At 39.2% G+C, this 19,292-nt stretch overlaps 1 protein-coding gene across 2 annotated transcripts in view; it reads left to right on the forward strand.

Moving 5' to 3' along the window:
- DGKH (diacylglycerol kinase eta) overlaps positions 1 to 5,305 on the forward strand; it is a gene marked incomplete at both ends in the record, with an annotated part of 161,055 nt that extends 155,750 nt beyond the window's left edge. The window contains one exon of one of the 2 annotated variants that reach the window (XM_080352427.1): positions 5,216 to 5,305. In XM_080352427.1, coding sequence (XP_080208553.1) covers positions 5,216 to 5,305 — 90 coding nt within the window. The remainder of the gene's footprint in view (positions 1 to 5,215) is intronic. The other variant, XM_080352428.1, reaches the window with a different exon arrangement.
- Positions 5,306 to 19,292: the final 13,987 nt, after the last annotated feature.

The following is a 19,292-nucleotide window of genomic DNA, read 5'->3' on the forward strand; positions in this document are numbered from 1 at the left end:
TATGTTGTATAAATTGCAAACATTTACATTTGGAGTGAAAGTCATTGCTCTAGCCACAGTGCAGTAATTGCCAGATAGAAGCAACAGTTTCATACAGCTGTACCACTTTTTGGTGGAATTTCTTATATAGTATGAAATCCTGACGTTATAAGACAGTGCTTGCCTTGTGTGACTGTTGCAGTAGAATGCAGCTGCTGAAAATAGCTGTGTTTGAGATGATCCCTTTGACTGTTGTGTATTATTTTACCCTTTGTTATTAGACCACCTAAGCTTCTTTCCATGGAAGTTAGATTCCTTTCTTTCAGGGTAGTTCCTAATGCAGAGAGACAGTTTCAGGATAGTCTTTGCCTACAAAAATTTAGAAATAGAAAACTGTCCCAAGCAATCTACCACAATGTTACAGTGATGGATATCGCAAGTCCCTGTTCTGGAAGGGCAGGGAAGAGATTTAAAACTACTTAAAATGGTGACAGCTGGGAAACTCAGCATCACACAATGCCTAGGCTTGCTAAAATGTTATGAAATCTTGAAAATAAATCAAGACGATGAATTTGTTGGAATGAATGATGGTAGGCAAAATCAGTGTTAAACTTCTGGCCGTGCCTTGCTTCTGACAGGTACCAATTTGACTACACGCCCAGAAGACTGACACTTCAACCAAGGAAATATCTGCATCAGGGTTATCATCAACCTGTTACCCCTGTTGCTAAGACTCATGCTGATTCAGCATAAATAAAACCCCATCACAAAGGCCTATGCCCTGGAATATCTAAAAGTTTGTCTTAAATAGAGCCTGTGCAGAGACAGACTTTCACTGTCCCCTCTATATAGTGCTGCCTGGAAGCCTGTGCACAGGTTTTAAATTGCTCAGCATAGCTGGGCAAGGAGTTGCTTTGCACCGGTTGGCAGGGGTATAGTATACTGTGTGCTAGCAGAGGTCTTGCTCTAGAATCGCCCCATACAGTGCCACTTGTAAGGTAGGCCAGGCTTTTGGCCAAGCATGGCTTGCACACTGTGTGTGGAAATACTGAATTTAAAATAGCGAAGTTTAGCACTCGCACCATTCATTACATCCATGGCACCATCTGTGCGGGGAACCAGTTAAGGATGGCTCCAAGCAGCCTGCAGTTTTCTCACCAGAATTGCTGTCAAGGTGTGTAATGTGGCTCCTAGGAAATGAGGAACACATCACAAGCCGCCCTGTTAATATTTCCTCCTTTAGCTATCGAGGAGTGCAGATGAGTCGTCGGGGCTCTCGCAGGCTATAATCTGTCTACAGCCTCTCCTCCAATGCAAGGCTTGTGCCTCCTGACAGACTAAATGGGCTCGCCATTGATCCACAAGCTCTCAAGTCATGTGCAATACATTTACCTCTATTACCTCTCATGACGACAACAGGAAAAATCATTGCCCATTTTAATTGAATCCTCTGGGCCTGTCTTTCTGCGGTCAAAAGTAGAGATGAAAAGCAGTCCAGAAAAGGATTTGATGAAACTATCATCCATTGCATGCATCACTGGAATAGATCAATATGTTGCCTGAAGAACTGGACACCTCTAATTATATTTCTGTGTAGCTTGTGGATCCCATTCTTGGTTAGTTCTGTGTGTGGCAACTGGCAAATGGAGAGCACCTCCAAGTGGAACTATGTACCTCCCTCCACCCAGCCCCTGCAATAATACCCTTTATCCAGCCTCCTACGCCTGATTTTATTTAGGGGAATCTTAGACTTTTACACCCATGTGATTATCTTTCCCTTGAGGAAACACTGGTCAGTGAATTTTGCACTGTACTCTAGAAACTGTAGAAAGAAAGGCTGTCGTGATTTTTTTTTTTTTTTAACCTTTTACAAGCAAACTCATTGAAAACTAGACTCTCATTTTTCTGAAATAAATACTGGCATCGTAGCATTGATAAGCTTTTTCCTGTGCACACAACTTAGTAACAGTCAGAACTGCAACACATTTGGCAGGATTTGGCAGGGTGACATCTCCTTAGAGCTCCATAGCAATGTTGATTTCTTTGAAGAAAGGGCTTCCATGGCTCGTGTCAGCTTGATGAGCAGTGCCTGTCGAGCTGAAGTCTCTGTTGAGGACTGGGGCATTTCACCTCTGTATTTCGCAGTAGTGTGTTTGCAGGGAAAATATTCTGTAAGATTTGCTCAACTTCAAGCGTGCTAGATGACTTTTGACACTGGGGATGCACATAGGGTAGAGAAGATGTTAATGGAAGATGTTAATGTTAAGGAGCGTTTATATAAATTGTTCGGTAGTATTACGTTGGGAGTACGCTTGGCCAAAATCTGTGGGGCAAACCTGGAATAAGTGGGTTCTTGGTTAAGCAGACAGGCAATCACCATAATATAATGCAGATAAAGAACTCCTGAGAGCCGTTGCAACAATTTTCTTGCCCAGCCTTTCTTTGACTTTTTGAGAATTTTTTGAGCCCCACCTGCTGAAAGGCCTAAAGGTGGCAGAGTAGGTTGGGAGAGTAGAACAAGAGCTGATCCTGTAGTTTTAAAGGCCATATCTGGGGAGAAAAAGCACTGTTTGCTTCCTCAAACTCTGGCTAGAGTCTTGTCCTCAAAGCTATATTTTAGTCAAACTGAATTTTTGTTAATTAGTTGTCAATTAAATATGGACAGATTATGTAGAGCATGATGAAACTCATGCATTCAGAAAATGCAGAGGTCTTTGGAGGATCTTGTTTGTTGAATGATGTATCATATGCTGCTGATTTAGTCTGAGATGAGAGAATTTCTGCAAACTTTCCTGCATCAGTAGTAAATTTGACAGTACTAGATAGCATCCAGTGTCAGGAATGTATAAATTTTAATTTCCTCCAAACCAAACTATTACATAAGCTTAAAAATTCAGAGTTTATCTTGGGTGGTCTTTTTGTTTGGTTTGATTTTGTTTTTCTTTTCCCTGGGAGTGTGGCAGTGGGGTCAGAAGGGTCCCAAAAATTGTGATGAGGCTCTTGAAACTCGCTGTTCTGATCTACATTACAGCAGCTTCAACTGGAAGGGAAATAAACCACAAATCGCCTCTGAAATGTAGGCGTTGTTGACGATACTTTGTAAAGGTTGGTGGAAAAAGTGGCTGAGTTTTCTGGGAATTTCAGAATATGATTCTTTCCTCTGATCTTTGAAGTCTGGCAGCATCTCGCTGTGTTGCTTGTCCAACAAAAGTTCTGCTTGTGAAAAATGTTTGTTCTGAAGAATTTGCAAGTTCTTAACATTTAACACGTGTGGCTTCCCATGGTTTGGGAAGTATCCTTATGGGTTTTTCCTTACATAGATTTTTCTCCATGTAGCAACTAAGCTATTTCAGTAGTTTCAGTAGTCATGCGTATTTTGGATTCATGGAAAAATTAAGTTTAGCATAAAAAAGAAAATATTCTCCAAATTTAAAATGAACAATATTACTGTCATTGTGAGACGAGTTTAACAACTACTACCTACATCAGTTCTCTTAACTTAAAAATTAGTACTACACATTTTTATAAGTGAGATGACCATTAGAGGAAACAAAATGTAAATTGATGTGGTGTGGAAAACCAGAAGCTTTTTTCAGAGGGGTTTATGAACAGTACTTGATTTGGGGACTTTTATGAACAAATCTTTAATTCTTTAATGCTGGCACCTTTGTGCCTGAGGGCTGTAAAGGCTGGTCAGGTATTTATAGTAATGACAGTTTTCAACTGAAGAAACAACCAGTTGGGTTTTTTTCATCTCTAACATAACCAGAATTCAGTCTTGACTCGCTGAAAATTAACCCACCTGTTTAATCTGTGCCTTGCTACATTTACAATAAAAGAATTAATTTATGGGCATCTTACCACCCCTTTCTTCTTTTGGAGAAATGGAAAATTAATTGCATGCTAACACTTTTAAGTAATATAAAGTGCAGATTTTCTGAGGTTTCTGTGGCTGTAGAAGGGTAGATACAGTCTTTGTGTAGAGTATGTGCAGAATATTATGTATGGTTTCATTTTTCACTCATTATGAGAAAAACTATTTCAGGCTCCTTAATTACACTGCCTTTTAATGTCTTTGTAATGGACAATCTTCCTATTAAAATGAAAGAATGTCTATGATAGAAAAATAGATCGTTTTTTTTATTGAATCAGAGTCTGTTTACATAAGGTTTATTCTACACATTACTAGCGCTTGAATCCGCCACTTGCTCAACATCATTAACACAAGGATTTTAAAGCATTTTTCAAAGCTGGGTTGTACAGATGAGGGAAGCAGATTTTCACCAAGCTGAGCTGAAAATTCATTAGCGCAGCTGGGGATCATTAGCACAGCTGAGCATCCCATTCTGCTCCTCTCACCATTGGACCAGTCAAAATTGACAAACGGGTGCTGCTAAAGCTGTTACTAATGCTGGAAGAGGTTTGCTGCAAACATTTCTTGTCTGTCATCAATCGTAAGGAGATGGGTCCCAGAAACTTATATTAGAAACATTTCAGCTGATGCGATTGCTTTAGTGGTGGCTACAAGGAGATTTACGCTTGTGCTTTTTACGTTTTCCTTTGGGATGTGACTGTCATGTTTCTGAGAATTTTTCTTCCAGCTCTCTAATCAAGAAGATCCATGTTAGGAGATGAAACCTTTTTGGAATGAAAAACAAATACTTACCTTTTCTATTGCTCTCTAAAGGGAAGTTGTCCTACATGCCTGTAGCTGTTACATCCACTTTCCCTTGAGAAACTGGGGATATGTGTGTTTGTTGATTAAAACAGACATCATAGGGCCTCAGATCAAGTGACATTGCTGGACAGAAGCTCTAATCCATCACATCCTACTATAGCATTCGATTGCTATATTAGAGAGGAGGGGGAGATTGTTCTTTTTGCCAGAAATTGTGAAAGGTTTTTGTACTTAGAAGTCAAGCAAAAGATGTTTTTGACAGATATTGCAGTGCCTTGGGTTGTCGTCATTGCAGGTAAGTAATTTTCTGTCTGCCAGAGAAAGAAAGAGATTTATTGTATGCTCTAAGCAATTTTTTTTGTTAGGCAACACTTGCTAGTGGCATAGAATCTTTTCCAGTTCGTGTTGACTGCAGTGAAAACATTTCTAGACATCTGCTGCATGGCTAGATCACAATCAATGGGGTGTTTTTGTTGGGTTTTGTGGTTGGTTGGTTGTGTTTTTCCTTTTTATAAATAAATGTTCTTTTTCTCTCTTTCTTTTTTTGAATTTCTGTAGGACCTGGGGATAACGAAAGTGGGTCATATGAAGCGAATTCTGCAGGGAATTAAAGAGCTCGGCAAGAACACCCCTTTGTCTGAAGTGTAATTATGCTGGTGCTCTCCATAGAGAAGGGAAAGTGGCTGGAGGAGCAAAGCTGTTGCAGGCACTTGGCTGTCTTTGTAGTTTACTCTGTGGAAGGATAAGCGTTGGTGTGTTTGTACAGGCTAGGATCTCTGAAGTCTTGTATGGTGAAGAGCTTGCTGCAAGAGTATAAAGGATTTGTGCCAAAAAAAAAGAAAAAGGAAAAGGTGATGTGTTCTGCAAAGACGTCTTCTTGGTGTGCAAACTCGGCCAGTTCAGATAAGCACATTTGGGTAAATTGATCAGTTTATGGTGAACTGCACTGGCTGGAAAATATAATCAAGAAATGATCGCTTTGCTTACGTGCAGCTCTGTATGCCTCTCTTTACGCTGCAGCAAGATCCCACTGTACAGCATGAGGTTGTCCAGTTATTCTTCCGAGGCGAAGCTTCGTGAAACCTCCTGTGCAGGAGAGCGAGAGGTTCTGGAGGTTTCCCAGGTGAGCCCAGCGCTCCCCGGCCACGCAGGAATGGGGAGAGAAGCTATACCTTGTGATACCATGAATGCGAACTATAATGCATGGTGTGCCTGCCTGAATCGTCTCTTGTTCTGTTGCATGACACATCCGATACTTTATAAACACTTGAACAACTTTTATATCTGTTTGAATGAGATTTAATTTATTACTACTTGAGCGTCTTTTTTTTTTTTTCAGTTTCAGGCACTTTTCTATTCTTCAGTGTTGTGTTATGCCTAAAATGTGTTCTATGGCAAAGGATGTGTGGGTGTGGAAACTTAGCATTTGTGCCATATCCAGCAGATTATATGCATTATATATGATTGAAACACTGTACAGTCAGATTTTTAAATATACTATGTACAGAAGGTATATCAGGTAACTAACTTATGAGTATTTTTGAAAGACCGGTACCTCACAAAAATATCAGTTGGCTTCCTGCATGGAAAACGATGAAGAATTTTCTCATGGTGCATTTTAATGTAGTTATTCAGTTATCTTAAACATCTGTAGCATATTTGAACTTTTAGGCACTAAATGTTTTATTTATTGTTCAAAAAGCAGGTTGAAAGATTAATGAAAATTTTTTACAGGAAGATTCATTTTATTTATCATACATAAGAAGAGTTTTAAAATGTAGCAGCTGATTTGATTTTTGTGGGGTAAGCTTTTACTCATTACTAATTAACTATTAACTTAAAAATGTCTCTGTGTGCATTTCTTTACAAAGGCATTGATTCACTTCTTGTCAGCACTCCTACATCAGTAGATCATAAACATTTAAAAAATGAAGTCTAAGGTTTTCCACTATGCATGCAAAGATGAATCACATGCAAGGTAGTAATCCATGAGTGTAAACAGGTTAAAAAATGAAAACCATCTTTGTTTAGAAGTTGCATTAGACCAGAGTTTATAAGGTTATTTACAGTTTACTTAAATGAAACATAGCTTCAAAACTGAATTTCCTGGTTAATTTTTCACAAAAATGTTAATCTAGTAGAAAAATAATTTGCATATATCTACAAAAAAACCCTACTTTTAAATGTTTGAGATGAGATTATATTGCATCACATGCCAGAAAACTTGCACAGAATTGCTGTCTCCTTGCTGTTCCTGACAAGATGTCATTGGAACACTTGACTTTTACTTAATTGAGTAGCTTTGACATTTCTTACAGGTTAAAGAGTATCTTAACGTCTATGTATGTTTTCTTTGTAGGCAGCAGCGTAAAGTGTCATTTGTTTTTTCCAAACCCTATTTTCTCCATTTAAAGGGGCCACTGTCAAGTACTGCATCCTGGTTTTGCCTTCCCTTTCGCATGAGTATGATGCGAGTCATCCCTTGGAAGGTAGATGAGAATCGTCCCTTGAAAAGTAAAATCTATTCCTCTCACTGTTGTATTGCAAGAAAAAAAAAATCAAAAGGAGGAAAACAAACTTCATTTATATCCAGTTATAGTACCGTGTGTCCTTGCTGCTGTAGGTTCAACAGGTACCACTCTGGGAGCTCTGTGGACATATTATAATTGATTATCCTGGTGCACAAACAAAAGTAAAAGGCTATGTTCCATTATGTTTTCCATTAAAAGAAACTAAAATCCCTTTGCCAAGTGACACGTTGTATGAAAAGCATATGCAAACAATGGGAAGTTAGACAAACAATTGAAAGATTACTTTTTTTTTTTAAATGTACTTGACATTCACCCCTTTAGTGATGTTCAGATGGCACCTGTCAAGTCTTCACGAGTTGTATTTCCTTTTCTCTTTGTTCCTCTGTAAGCTATGCTATATTTTAATGTGTGGCAGCATTCTGATATATCTATGTTCCAGTAGCCTATGTAGTTAATCTTCCTGGTTGATTCAAGGACATCGTATGTGGAAGAACTTTCTTTGCTTTTCTGATTGTAGAATACACTCTCTTAACAACTTTCAGCCTTGCAATATGCAATGCATTCAGATGGGCTATGGAAGGGGATCTCTTCAGGTTGCTGCAGAGGTCTGCGCTGCGTCTATTAATAATGGGAGCTGCTTTTAGGCAGGGAAAATGGACAAATGTTGTTTGTAACGCAACTTTCTTATGGCACTCCTCAAATTACCTCAGTATAGGACAACTGATCAATTGTCTTTACGTAGTTCATTCTTTTTAAATGACCACCAAAGAATTTAACTTCATTTGCCCTAACCAGAAGATTTTTTTAAACATGAAAGTAGAAAAAGAAAAATGTAAGCATTGTTTATGCTGTATTTATTAGATGCCCAGGAGAGCAAATTTTATGCAACTCCATGCCTTAGACTAGTGTTGGCTATCAAATCCAAATGCGTCTGACAAGAAGGCTCAAAATACTTTGTAGGGTTTTCTTCAGAGGTGATGGGTCGTAACTGTGTTTAGTGATGCGGCTTTTCTAAAGAAAGACTTTTGGATAATGTTCCTATCTCCTGATTATTGTAATTTCCAAGTTTGAGGTTTTTTCCTTAATGCTGTAGAAGTCCCAGCTCCTGATGTTTAAAGTGTTTCAATGCACACATCCCAACATTTCAACAAAAACAGGATAAACACATCCCCTAGAAGTACAAAGTGTTTCAGACAACAAGTAGATCGTGTGGAGCCTGATTCGACATGCTAGATTCATCAAGACAAAACATCACTAGACAAATTTTACTGGATGAATCTTTTTCCTGTAGCCAAATACACTTAATTTCCGTGGTAAGTCCGCATCCCTTGAAATCTGAGGGGAATACAGAGCAATCGGCATTTTCTTGAAGTGTCTGGTATTCGCATAGATGAAATGCCCTATACCTCAGAAAGAGAAAGAGGAGAAACGCGTGTTTTAAAATGGCAGCAGGTTGCTAAACGCATGTTTCTCTTTTGTCATTTTCAAAATGGGATTTTTCCAGCTCACTGTATTCAGTTGCTGTAGCAACCTCTGAATCAGGTTGTGTAAGTATTGCTTTTATAATGCCTAATGCCTTCTTCTTAGAAACTGAATGAAATCAGGCAAACTCATGGTTGTAGGGGTTTTTTTACAATATTTTAAAGGAAAAACTTGTTCAAAAATGCAAAATTTTATATGATGTCAATTGCAAATTTTCTTTATGATACATTTTTATGTATTTCCCTGTTACCACTATTTTTATTCCTGAACATATCGTTCTTTCAAAGAAAAATATTTTAAACATGGAAAACAGTTAAATGGAAAGCGTGTGATCAAAAACCCTCCCAGACTATTTCAATACTGTATTTCCTACTCTGTGACTGGAGTAAACATCCTGTAAATCATAAATAGAAATAATCTTTCTCTCTCCATCCCTGCCCAAAGAAATTCATCCTGCAATGTTGTATAATTGTAATTCAAACAGGAATTGATTTTTTTATAATGGACAGTTTTATATATTCCTATGGCTTTTGTGAAGAAATAGATAACCTGCCAATCTTGACTTTTTAATTGAACTCAGCGATGCTAATTCACTTAATGAAAATTTCATAATGCCTTGATAATGAACAGATCTTATTTCAAGGGTAAAATTATCAGTGTTTTTCAGTGCATCTAATCTTCCTTTCAGGAAGACTGGCAGGGGACCTTTTTCACATGAAATGGAAAATTAATATATAAAGCAAGTATGAGTGGATGTTCCATAGTCCTATTTAAAAATAGATATAGAACTACATATTATGCAGTGATAATTCCAGAATGGGCATATAAGACAAAACCCCCCACAGTGATCTCATTTTGTTTGATGCTTCCTTTTAATGATTGCATTACTAATGTTTACTACTGTTTCTCCGTTGATCATTCTGTGCCTCTGAGTATTAAGTTCTTGCATATAGGTTTGACAGCTCTGGTAATTAATACTTAGCAGTGTAAAAAGTCTTTCTGAAAGGTAAAGTCACAGTGATACGTATTGTTGAGGATAACAGAGCTGGAGCAATACATTTCTGTGAGAGCCACAGAAAATTAATTGACTAATTATAAACTTTTTCACCCCAGTAACAAAAGTACCTCTCAGCTGCAGTGTCCTGAGTGTCACATTTCTACTATGGGCTCTCCCATTTGTTTGATTGCGTTTTCATAGATTGTATGTTTTGTGGTATGGTTTTCATATCATCGAGGTTTGATGCTGCTTATTCTAATTGCGAAGATTTAATATTTGCAGGAACTATACATGACTGTATTGCTGTCTTAAGTAAAAGGGGAGGAGGTTTTGATGACTTGAGGATGCTGAGGAGTTGAGACAGGACTTAAAGTATCTCTGCTGCCTCTTCAGAGATGAATGGTAGTGTCAACAGGATCGATAAAGCATCATTTGGTAATTATCAATAGAAGATCTTTACTGGTTGTATAAATTCCTGTATTTATATATAGAATATAGTGTGGAAAATGATCTTTTTTACAAAAAGAAAAAAAATTCTAGTTCTTTTCTACTACTGTTGCATTAGGTTTAATAGCTCTGTTAATGGTTAGGTTATGTACTTGAAATGCTCATTTCTGCCGTACAGAAGCCCAGTCTGTTTCTCAGAAATTCTATTCCATTTGGAGGCCATCTGGAGGCTTCCAGGAGACTATTCCTGTAGCCAGTTGGAGCTAATACCAAAATTCATAGCAACTTCTGTAAGCTTAGTAGTGGTTGTCCTCAATATTGTAACTCAAAATATAAAGGTGCTGAAAGGTTGGGGTTTTTTTTTAGTCTGTAGAATTAAACTTAAAACATCAACCCCTCATCACCTGTAAATAAAATATTAGCATTGTTAACACTTTGGCAAACTAGCCAAATGCTGGCAATGACAGACCCTAGAGTATTCCTGGACAAACTGTAATGAATTTAGCTGCAGTGGTTAAAGACCTTCCGCCTTCAGAGCAGTCAACAGAAAATTCATAGATGTACATGGTAGAATTATAAACTGTTATTCTATATAATTGAAGACTGTCTCCCAGCTGAAAGAAATGCTTTTAATAAAAGCTCTTTGAGGGGCTTTTGAGTTTGGAATGCCCTTTGGAAGAGAGGTGTTTCAGCTAACTCCACCAGCTGTGTAAGACTTCTGAAAATACTAGAAATTACAGTAGCTATTAGTAGGACAAGTATGCAAAGTATGCAAAGTGACTAGTCGATATTTTATTCTATGGAACAAACACATTGGAAAAATACATTTGTGAGTTTAAAGTAATTAGTTCCACCCCCCGCTATCCCCCCTGCAATTAATTGGAAACAATTATTTCTTTTAGGAAGCCGTGTTTGATGCTGGTATAACTATGTTATTCTAGAGCATGTGAACTGGAAGATGAAACCAGGAAGAAACGAACTAAAAGTAAAGTCGGGTAGTGTGTGTTCATGATGCAAACTGTGTGAAAAGCCAAAAATAAAATCCCCACAGTGCCTCAAACCCCTGCTATGGATATTTAAAGGGAATTAGCATTTTAAGTCCTACTTTTATTAAACTAAAGTATTAATTGCATAGAAAAAAAAATTGGTTTAATTAATAATGTGGTAATATCATTAACAGGGAAAGTTGACAGATGTGACTGTGTTTTTCTCCCTGCGTTAGCTGGGGTAAGCTCTGTTCGGGAACAATTCTCTTTGCAGTTACAGTCAATTCTGACATGAATGGAGAGGTTGAGGAAAACCCTTGCTGCTGCTCGGTTTTGCTTTTCAGGGAGGGAGAGCATGTCTGCTGGCAAACGGGGCCTGGGGCTCTTGAGGAGAATTTTCAGAATATAAGGGTTTTCTCCTGGGACAGTTTGTGAAGGTTGACAACGAGCATGCAGGGATGCGGGTGCTCATCGGGAAGGTTTCTAGTGTGATCGTCCTCTCACAAGATGCCATCTCTAGATATTGAAACAGGCATTTGGACTGTACTGCTTAGCCAGATTTCAGAGGATTTTCTACAGGCATCTGTTCACTTGTGGTGTCCATACTTTCTGTCCTGGATTTCTGTCCCCTTAAAACGTGCACTTTGAAAAATGCAGTTGTCCATATATGACAAAAATTACTATTTTTCCCCTCAAAGTGCACAGCTTGTGAACCTGTCCTGAACAAATGTGTTTCATTAGCCACTCTCATGTCATTAATTTGTCATTTATATGTCATGACATTTATCATGTCATTTAAATCCTAAAAGACCTAAAACATGGGACCCTCCTAGAGCTGCCAGTGGTATACCTAGTCAGTGAGTTTGCTGAAGCTTGTCTGTTGAGAGGATCATCAAAGGGCGAGATAATGTTCACAGCAGATGAGATGTGCAATAGGTGGGACTTGACAAGCCATTGAGGAGCTTCTGAGAGATGAAGAGAGTCTGATCTCTGCACCAGAGACCTGGTCCTTCGTTGCTGTCATCACACGCAAATAATTTAATGACCTCTGATACCAGCAGCTTAATTCACGGTGACAGCAGACATATCAGTTAGTACTAACAGAACTTCTCGCTGTCACAACTATACATCCAGAAGCGGGTATCTTTAAATGTCAAGCATAATGGACTTGCATGAATTTATTCGCAGTGTATTTTTTTGGCATTCAAAAAAGAAAATTTAATCTAAAGGTATTTTAAAGGTCCTGAGAGGATCCCAGCCAACATGGGTGGTATCTCTCGTTAGCCAGGCTTGTCACTTAAACTGGTTAAGTACGGCTGTTAGTTAATTCTGTAGTAACACCCACTCTCTTGCATGAGTGGGTGCATAATGTACACATGAAGTGTTGCGGAGATGTGGCACCATCTAGTTTTCTGCCTAACTCGTATATTCGGGTCTGAATTGCATTTCGTAGTAAAAAGCTGAAACACACATTTTCCACTCAATTCCAAACCACGTTCAATAGACAAAGAAATTATGTAGTAGGTGTGTATTGGTTTAGGTAAAAATTGCTGCACACTCAGTAGTTTCTGCTCTTTGTTTCCCCTTGGGCCTTTTCGCTCCACAGGAACATTTGTTGTCTGCGAACATATAGATCTGTTGGGACTGAGGCATGTGCTTAGCTTCAAATAGCGCTTTAGTCCCTCTTGGAGATGGCTCATGTATTTTAGTTTTAGCATTGACGTATAAGCCTACAGAGGATTTGGGGAGGTAGTAACTCTTCCTTGCCCAAAAGCTATCACTAGACTGACCATTGGTAGACTTACAAATGCCATACCTATGAATGTTGTTCTCTTGCCAGTATTCACATGTGCATGTGTGTATATATGTAGTATCTAGTTTGTAGTGTGTGTGTGTGTGCAAACCTGTACATATATATGTATATACATACCCTGGTTTTGCCCAATATAATTACGCCTACTTGTGTGTAGAACCAAAAAAACTTAAAACTATACAATGCTTGAGATGCTGCATTGTTTTTATTGTAATATTTTTTATATCAGATGAATTGCAGGATGTTTACAGATGCTTATTAATATTTAACTTATACAATGGAGTTGCAGGATGTTTATGATTGTTGTCAGCTAAAGAATTGTATACAATTCTGGGTGAAATTTTGGCTTTGTTGAAATCCTTGGCAAAACTCCCATTGATCTCACTGAAGCCAAGATTAAACCCACCCGAATCTGTTGTTTACTGGCTATTTTCCTACTGTGATAGTTGTTTGGTTTTTTTTTTTTTAATGAGTGAAATGTATTTATTTTTCCCAATGTGAAATCTGCAGTTGCTATTTGAATTTTTCTACAGAACCTGCAAATTACAACACAAGTGGAAATATATGCCTCAGAGAATGTACAGAATTTTTCATTGGTCTGATCCTTGAATATATCTAAGAAAATACCTTCTAAAATAACTTTTGTAAGATTTAATACAGAATCTTCTAAAAACAGATCACGTTCCATACCTCTCTCCACAAGGAGGGCACACAGCGTGGCAGGTGAAAATGAAGTTATTTATTGATGAGTAAAAAGTAGTCCCATCTATTTTGTATACCTACTGATTTCATACAGCTCACCTGACTTTGCAGGTCTGGAGTGAGACACTTGAAATATCTTATCCCAAAGTACCTTTTGGAAGAAAACAAAATAAAGTTATATAGTATATGGCTTTAAACTTCTCATCAAGTCATGGAGGTATCTTCAGAGCCAGTCTGTAGAATGATTCTTTTAATATTTAATGGATAAATAAAACGATGAAAATACTAAGTGATAAGGCAAATCAGACAACTGCTTGATATTAGAGAAATCACTTGTTTAGGGGACAGAAGGATCAGTTCTTCAATAGCACCAGGGAGGAAAAATACTGTAATGCAGCGCTTCCTAAATCCCTTTCCAGGGTATCTTTTAATAGTGTATGCTCTAAGTATATTCTTACTGTAAAAAGACACAAGGCTGTGAAACAGCTAAATAGATGCATCTTAATCTCTTCATCTAAGGCTCTAAGGCTAAAAATATAACTTTCAAAAAAAAAAGAGCTATCTTGCACTTTGAAATATATGTGTCCAGAACAGCTAAGTTTGTATTCATCATAGGTAGTCATCCCAGGGACACAGCAGGTTTGTAAAATGAGGTAGTTCTGCCAATGTTATCAAAAGCTAACGAAATAGCAAGCCAGCCTGCTCCCCCGTGAAGACGTCCGTGCAGAATGCCCACCAGTCCCAGGGGTCTTTGGCTGTAATTTTGTTTAAGAAAGGATCATGTTTAGATTTCTACTCTTCCCCTTGCTAATAAGGAAGGAAGCATGTACCTTGGTTGAACTTTCCAAAAGCTTGTTGAGCTCAACAGACCAAACAGCTGGGAAAAGCCATAGGCTCATGAGGGATACACAGGGCTCTGCCTGGGCTCGCTGGTCTGCTCCTGTGGATCTGATTACAGATTTGGGGTCAAAAAGCTCGTCTTGTGCAGTCAGTGGCAAACCTCCGTGCTTATTAGTGGGAGTAGACGGGAGCCCAAGTGAGCAGACAACTTCCCTTTTGCATGTTCGTTATGTTTCTGTAAATACAATCAGGACTGGAGTTCAGGACTCACTGTTACTTGTTGGAAAGGCCAGGACGAGTAGAGGATACACAAGGAGATGAGGAGGAAGTAGCTGGAGGGTTGGATTCTGCCTTTGGTTTCCTGCTGCGGAGCTGGTGCAAGACTGAGGGCAACTCAGTTCACCTTTGTGTGCCTCACTTTCTCCACCCCTGGGAGTAAGGATGCTTACTACCTTTGTACAGCCCCCCGAGACCTATAGGAAAGCAGTGGTATATAAGCAGCTCAGTTTTACTGACACTGTTGTACGTAGTTTAAATCAATTACTTTTGTCCATAACACTGCAAAAATTGCTTTTCCTAGTTTCAGTTCTGACTGTTTGGTGACCTGTCACATGCTGGGCAGTCAGTTCTGAAGCTTAGTAGTTGCTCTAGTACTTACAATTACACACGTAGCGGGCTCTGTTTGCTGCAGAAAAGAGTAAACCTTTAAACTGCCTGACAAAACTTGCCAATGAAGTATATCTAACAGAGCAGGGGTGTAACTTTTGGCTTTATTTACTTGTAATAATGGTAAGGAACAGTGAATTTTGTTTGTTTACATACTGTTTACAATGGCACAGTTTTATTTTTAATATATAAAAAACAATTGAGGTATTTATTGCATATACTATTTTAAAGATGTTTTATGTGTTTTCACCTTTGGAATATATTGTTACATTTCCTTGTACAGATAATTTGGGTGGCTTTGTTAATATAGTTAGTAATTTTTATGACTACTAAGTGACCAGTTTTCCGTGCCTTTTTATTGTTGGATGCATGATTACATATTTATTATTGTATGGAAGTCACTGAGATGTGTATTTTTGTATTCTGCTGGAAGCAATGGTTGATTTTATTGTACATGATGAGATGCCTTCCATAATGGGCACTCGTATGAGATCTTCCTTCTCGAATAAACAGAATGCATTCAATGTATGTAAGTCCTCGAATTTTTTCTGTGGCTGGAAGTCAGTGGAAATCCTTGAACATCATGACACCGAATTTTAAATGTTATCCACTCAAAATGTGGGCTGCTATCAATGTCATCAAGTCCAAACCAAAATTCTCCATTGAAATCAATACAATGGCAAGTCATTGGCACAGTGCAAGCCTTTGTAACTTGAAAGAAAACTGTATGTTAAAACTAAATAAAACTTGGATGAATGACTGTCAGGCATCATCTCTATTCAGTCTGCCACACACTGCCTGTAAATGGTTTCAAGTTGCAGGCTTTGAATACAGCTTTTAGACATACTTTATATGGCTACGTGCAAGCCCACGCGTAACTTGTAAGTAGGTCACTGTGCACGTAGGTGTTTACATTTGCAGGGATCTTCCGCTAGGTCTTGCTGGCATATGGCGTATTAAATGTAAAAATAGATTTACATTTGCATTCATAGTAACAACAGTCGTTAAAACAGAAGATATAGTAGTGGCCCTTTTTCCAAAGCACGCGGCAGTAAAACAAACACATTTTTCCGTAGTAGTATTTGCTGAACCTCTCCAACACCAACCCAGATAAACACTCATTTGAGTTGACTCCATGCCAGGGCCTGAAGACAGGGCAATTCTGCAGTGTTGTGGGTCAGTGAGCTACCAGGGTGGTACCCAACACAAGATGTGATGCGGAAGTAACTACAATCCATGGCATATACGGAAAGAAAAATATGGTGTCTAAGAACCTAAGCCGGTTGGTGACATCAGTCATCTTGTGGTTGGGATCCTGTTGTCCTGAAGTGACTGTATGTGGAAGAGGCATTTTTGTGGATAACCCAGACTCTTTAAAGGTCAGAGCGGGTGGTTTTAACACACAATGAGTTCCAGGTGTCTACAAATCTCTTAGGATCAAATTGGGTGTGTTTTCAGTGTGTATCTGAAATGGCTGGTTAAAATAAAGCATTGGCTTAAATGAGAGGCAGGAGAAATAGCTGATGAGGTAAAAGTAGGGAACACCGCTGGGGATGGCACTCGGCAGTATATGAGGAGGCTGAATACTATGGTATATTTATAGTGTGAACTCTCCAAAATCGCTTCTGGCAGTAAGACTTAACAAAAGGTAGGCGTCCCATAGGTTTTCTCACCCCTGTGTTAGATTAGTGTGAATAAGAAGTCAAAGAATGTGAAAAAAAAAAAACATAAATGTGGTTGCATTATAAGCCTTAACTTGAGAGATACAGTTAGGGAAGTTTTAAATAATTTTAAAAGGAGTCTGGTTAGATGGGCAAACTTTATACCACGGTATATATTTTAGTATTTGTGGTGCATAATCAATGCGTTCATAGCAGTGACACTGTATTGCTAATGATAAAGACTTTGAAATTGTACTAACAAACATTTAACTCTCGTTATGAAATTCATTAAAATCCAAATAAATGGTGGTGGTAGGCAGGAAACAGTTTAAATTAGAAGTCTCAAAGCAAATCCCTAGAAGCAAATCTAACAGAGCTCTTGCCTGGACAGTTGTCTGGGGGTTTTTTTTGAAAAAAAAGGGCTGTATGGATGTCTAAAATACAAAATCTATTAGTAAATGACAAAGAGGTTTAGTTGGGATGGAGTGACAAACTACAAGGGTAAAAATGAAACTGATGGCAGTATGAGCAGCTCCCTCATTTCATGTTAACATTAGAATATTTTAATACTAGAATATTAGAAGAGTGGGCATCGTAAAAAGTAGGAAATAAAATTATTTTAAAATTATGCATTCAGGCCACTAGAAGTTTGTGTTCAGATTAAAATCTGCCCCTGTCCTGGAAGGAGCTGTGGGAGTATGGTGTTAGCCCAAACTGCTTGTGCATTTAGATCACAGTATCGCAGTATGTTTGGCATTGGAAGGGACCCCAAAAGACCATCCAGTCCAATCTCCCTGCTGGAGCAGGAACGCCCAGATGACGTTACACAAGAACATGTCCAGGCGGGTTTTGAATGTCTGCAGAGAAGGAGACTCCACAACCCCCCTGGGCAGCCTGTTCCCGTGCTCTGGCACCCTCACTGAGAAGAAGTTTCTTCTCAAATTTAAGTGGAACCTCTCGTGTTCCAGCTTGATCCCATTACCCCTTGTCCTATCATTGTTTGCCACCGAGAAGAGCCTGGCTCCGTCCTCGTGGCACTCACCCTTTATATATTTATAAACATTAATGAGGTCACCCCTCAGTCTTCTCTTCTCCAAACTAAAGAGCCCCAGCTCTCTCAGCCTTTCTTCATAAAGGAGGTGCTCCACTCCCTTAATCATCTTCGTTGCCCTTGATGTTCGTACCATTTCCCCTGGAGTTATTACAGGCTATTTTCTAGCTATGTAACTGCAATTCTCATCATATTCATAAGCATACTTTTAGGAAATAAAACAACCTATGTGAACAGAACCATGGCCTTGATTATCCACAGCCATTGAATGACGGAAAAACATCACGGATTGAATTTGTCCTCTAAACACGACAAAACACAAGTCGGGTGCAATAGTTTCGGTCCCAGCCAAATGCACGAGAGATGAGTGAGAGCAGCAGCTGGCCCGAGTCCTGCTCTTTTAGCTGCGAACCCAGGGGATCTACACGGAAGTGCATCTTTCTTTTTATAGCGGGAGAGATGGATGGATGTCGCGGCGATGAAATGGGACATCCTGGGACGTGGCAGATGCCTCGTCGGGGCAGCCGAGGTTTCTGCTCGGGCTTTAGTTTCCATTTCCCTTCCGTGACGGCAGCGCGCAGCTGTGCCTGCGCTTGCCCCTCTGAACTCATTCCTCCACTCTGCCCTTTCGCTGCTATTTGCCTCTCCCATATCTCAAAGCTTTCAAGCCCTTCTCAGGTGCCTGCCGTCATTTCCCAATTACCCGTTGCCAAGTGCAATTTCCTTTCTTCAATTTCATTCCGAAAAAAAAAATCTGTCTGCTGCCTAGCGACGTCAGTGGAACAGCAGATAGATGTTCTCCTGGCAGTCATGCTATACTCTGGATAAATCAGTTCATTAATTAAAAATCACACATCTAATACCTCCGAATCCCCTAACACCCTGTTCCTGGAAATAATCCGCTAGTGGCATAACTATTCAACAAACGGTGTGTTTTCCCTCCCCGTGAGGGAATGCCACTTTGCTGAGGCTTCCTGGGCACATCTTCTCCAACCTGCTGCTGAAGCCGTCAGTTCTCTGAAGGTCAAGGCAGCAAAGGTTCACGCAGGAGCCTTCAAGCAAAACAAGAGTACGTGCTTCTGATTTACGCTTGCTGGCTTATTTTCTAGCTAACTTTGCTTAAAAACATCAATTTGGTCAATCAGAAACACTAGGGGGTTATTTTCAGGTGAAAAAAAAGGAATGCAGGAGTGGTTGAAGATCACAGTATCACAGTATGTTTGGGATTGGAAGGGACCTCAAAAGATCATCTAGTCCAATCCCCCTGCTGGAGCAGGAACGCCTCGGTGAGGTTGCACAGGAACATGTCCAGGTGGGTTTTGAATGTCTCCAGAGAAGGAGACTCCACAACCCCCCTGGGCAGCCTGTTCCCGTGCTCTGGCACCCTCACTGAGAAGAAGTTTCTTCTCAAATTTAAGTGGGACCTCTTGTGTTCCAGCTTGATCCCATTACCCCTTGT

Source organism: Nesoenas mayeri (assembly GCF_963082525.1).
Source record: "Nesoenas mayeri genome assembly, chromosome: 1".
NCBI classification, from domain to species: Eukaryota; Metazoa; Chordata; class Aves; order Columbiformes; family Columbidae; genus Nesoenas; species Nesoenas mayeri.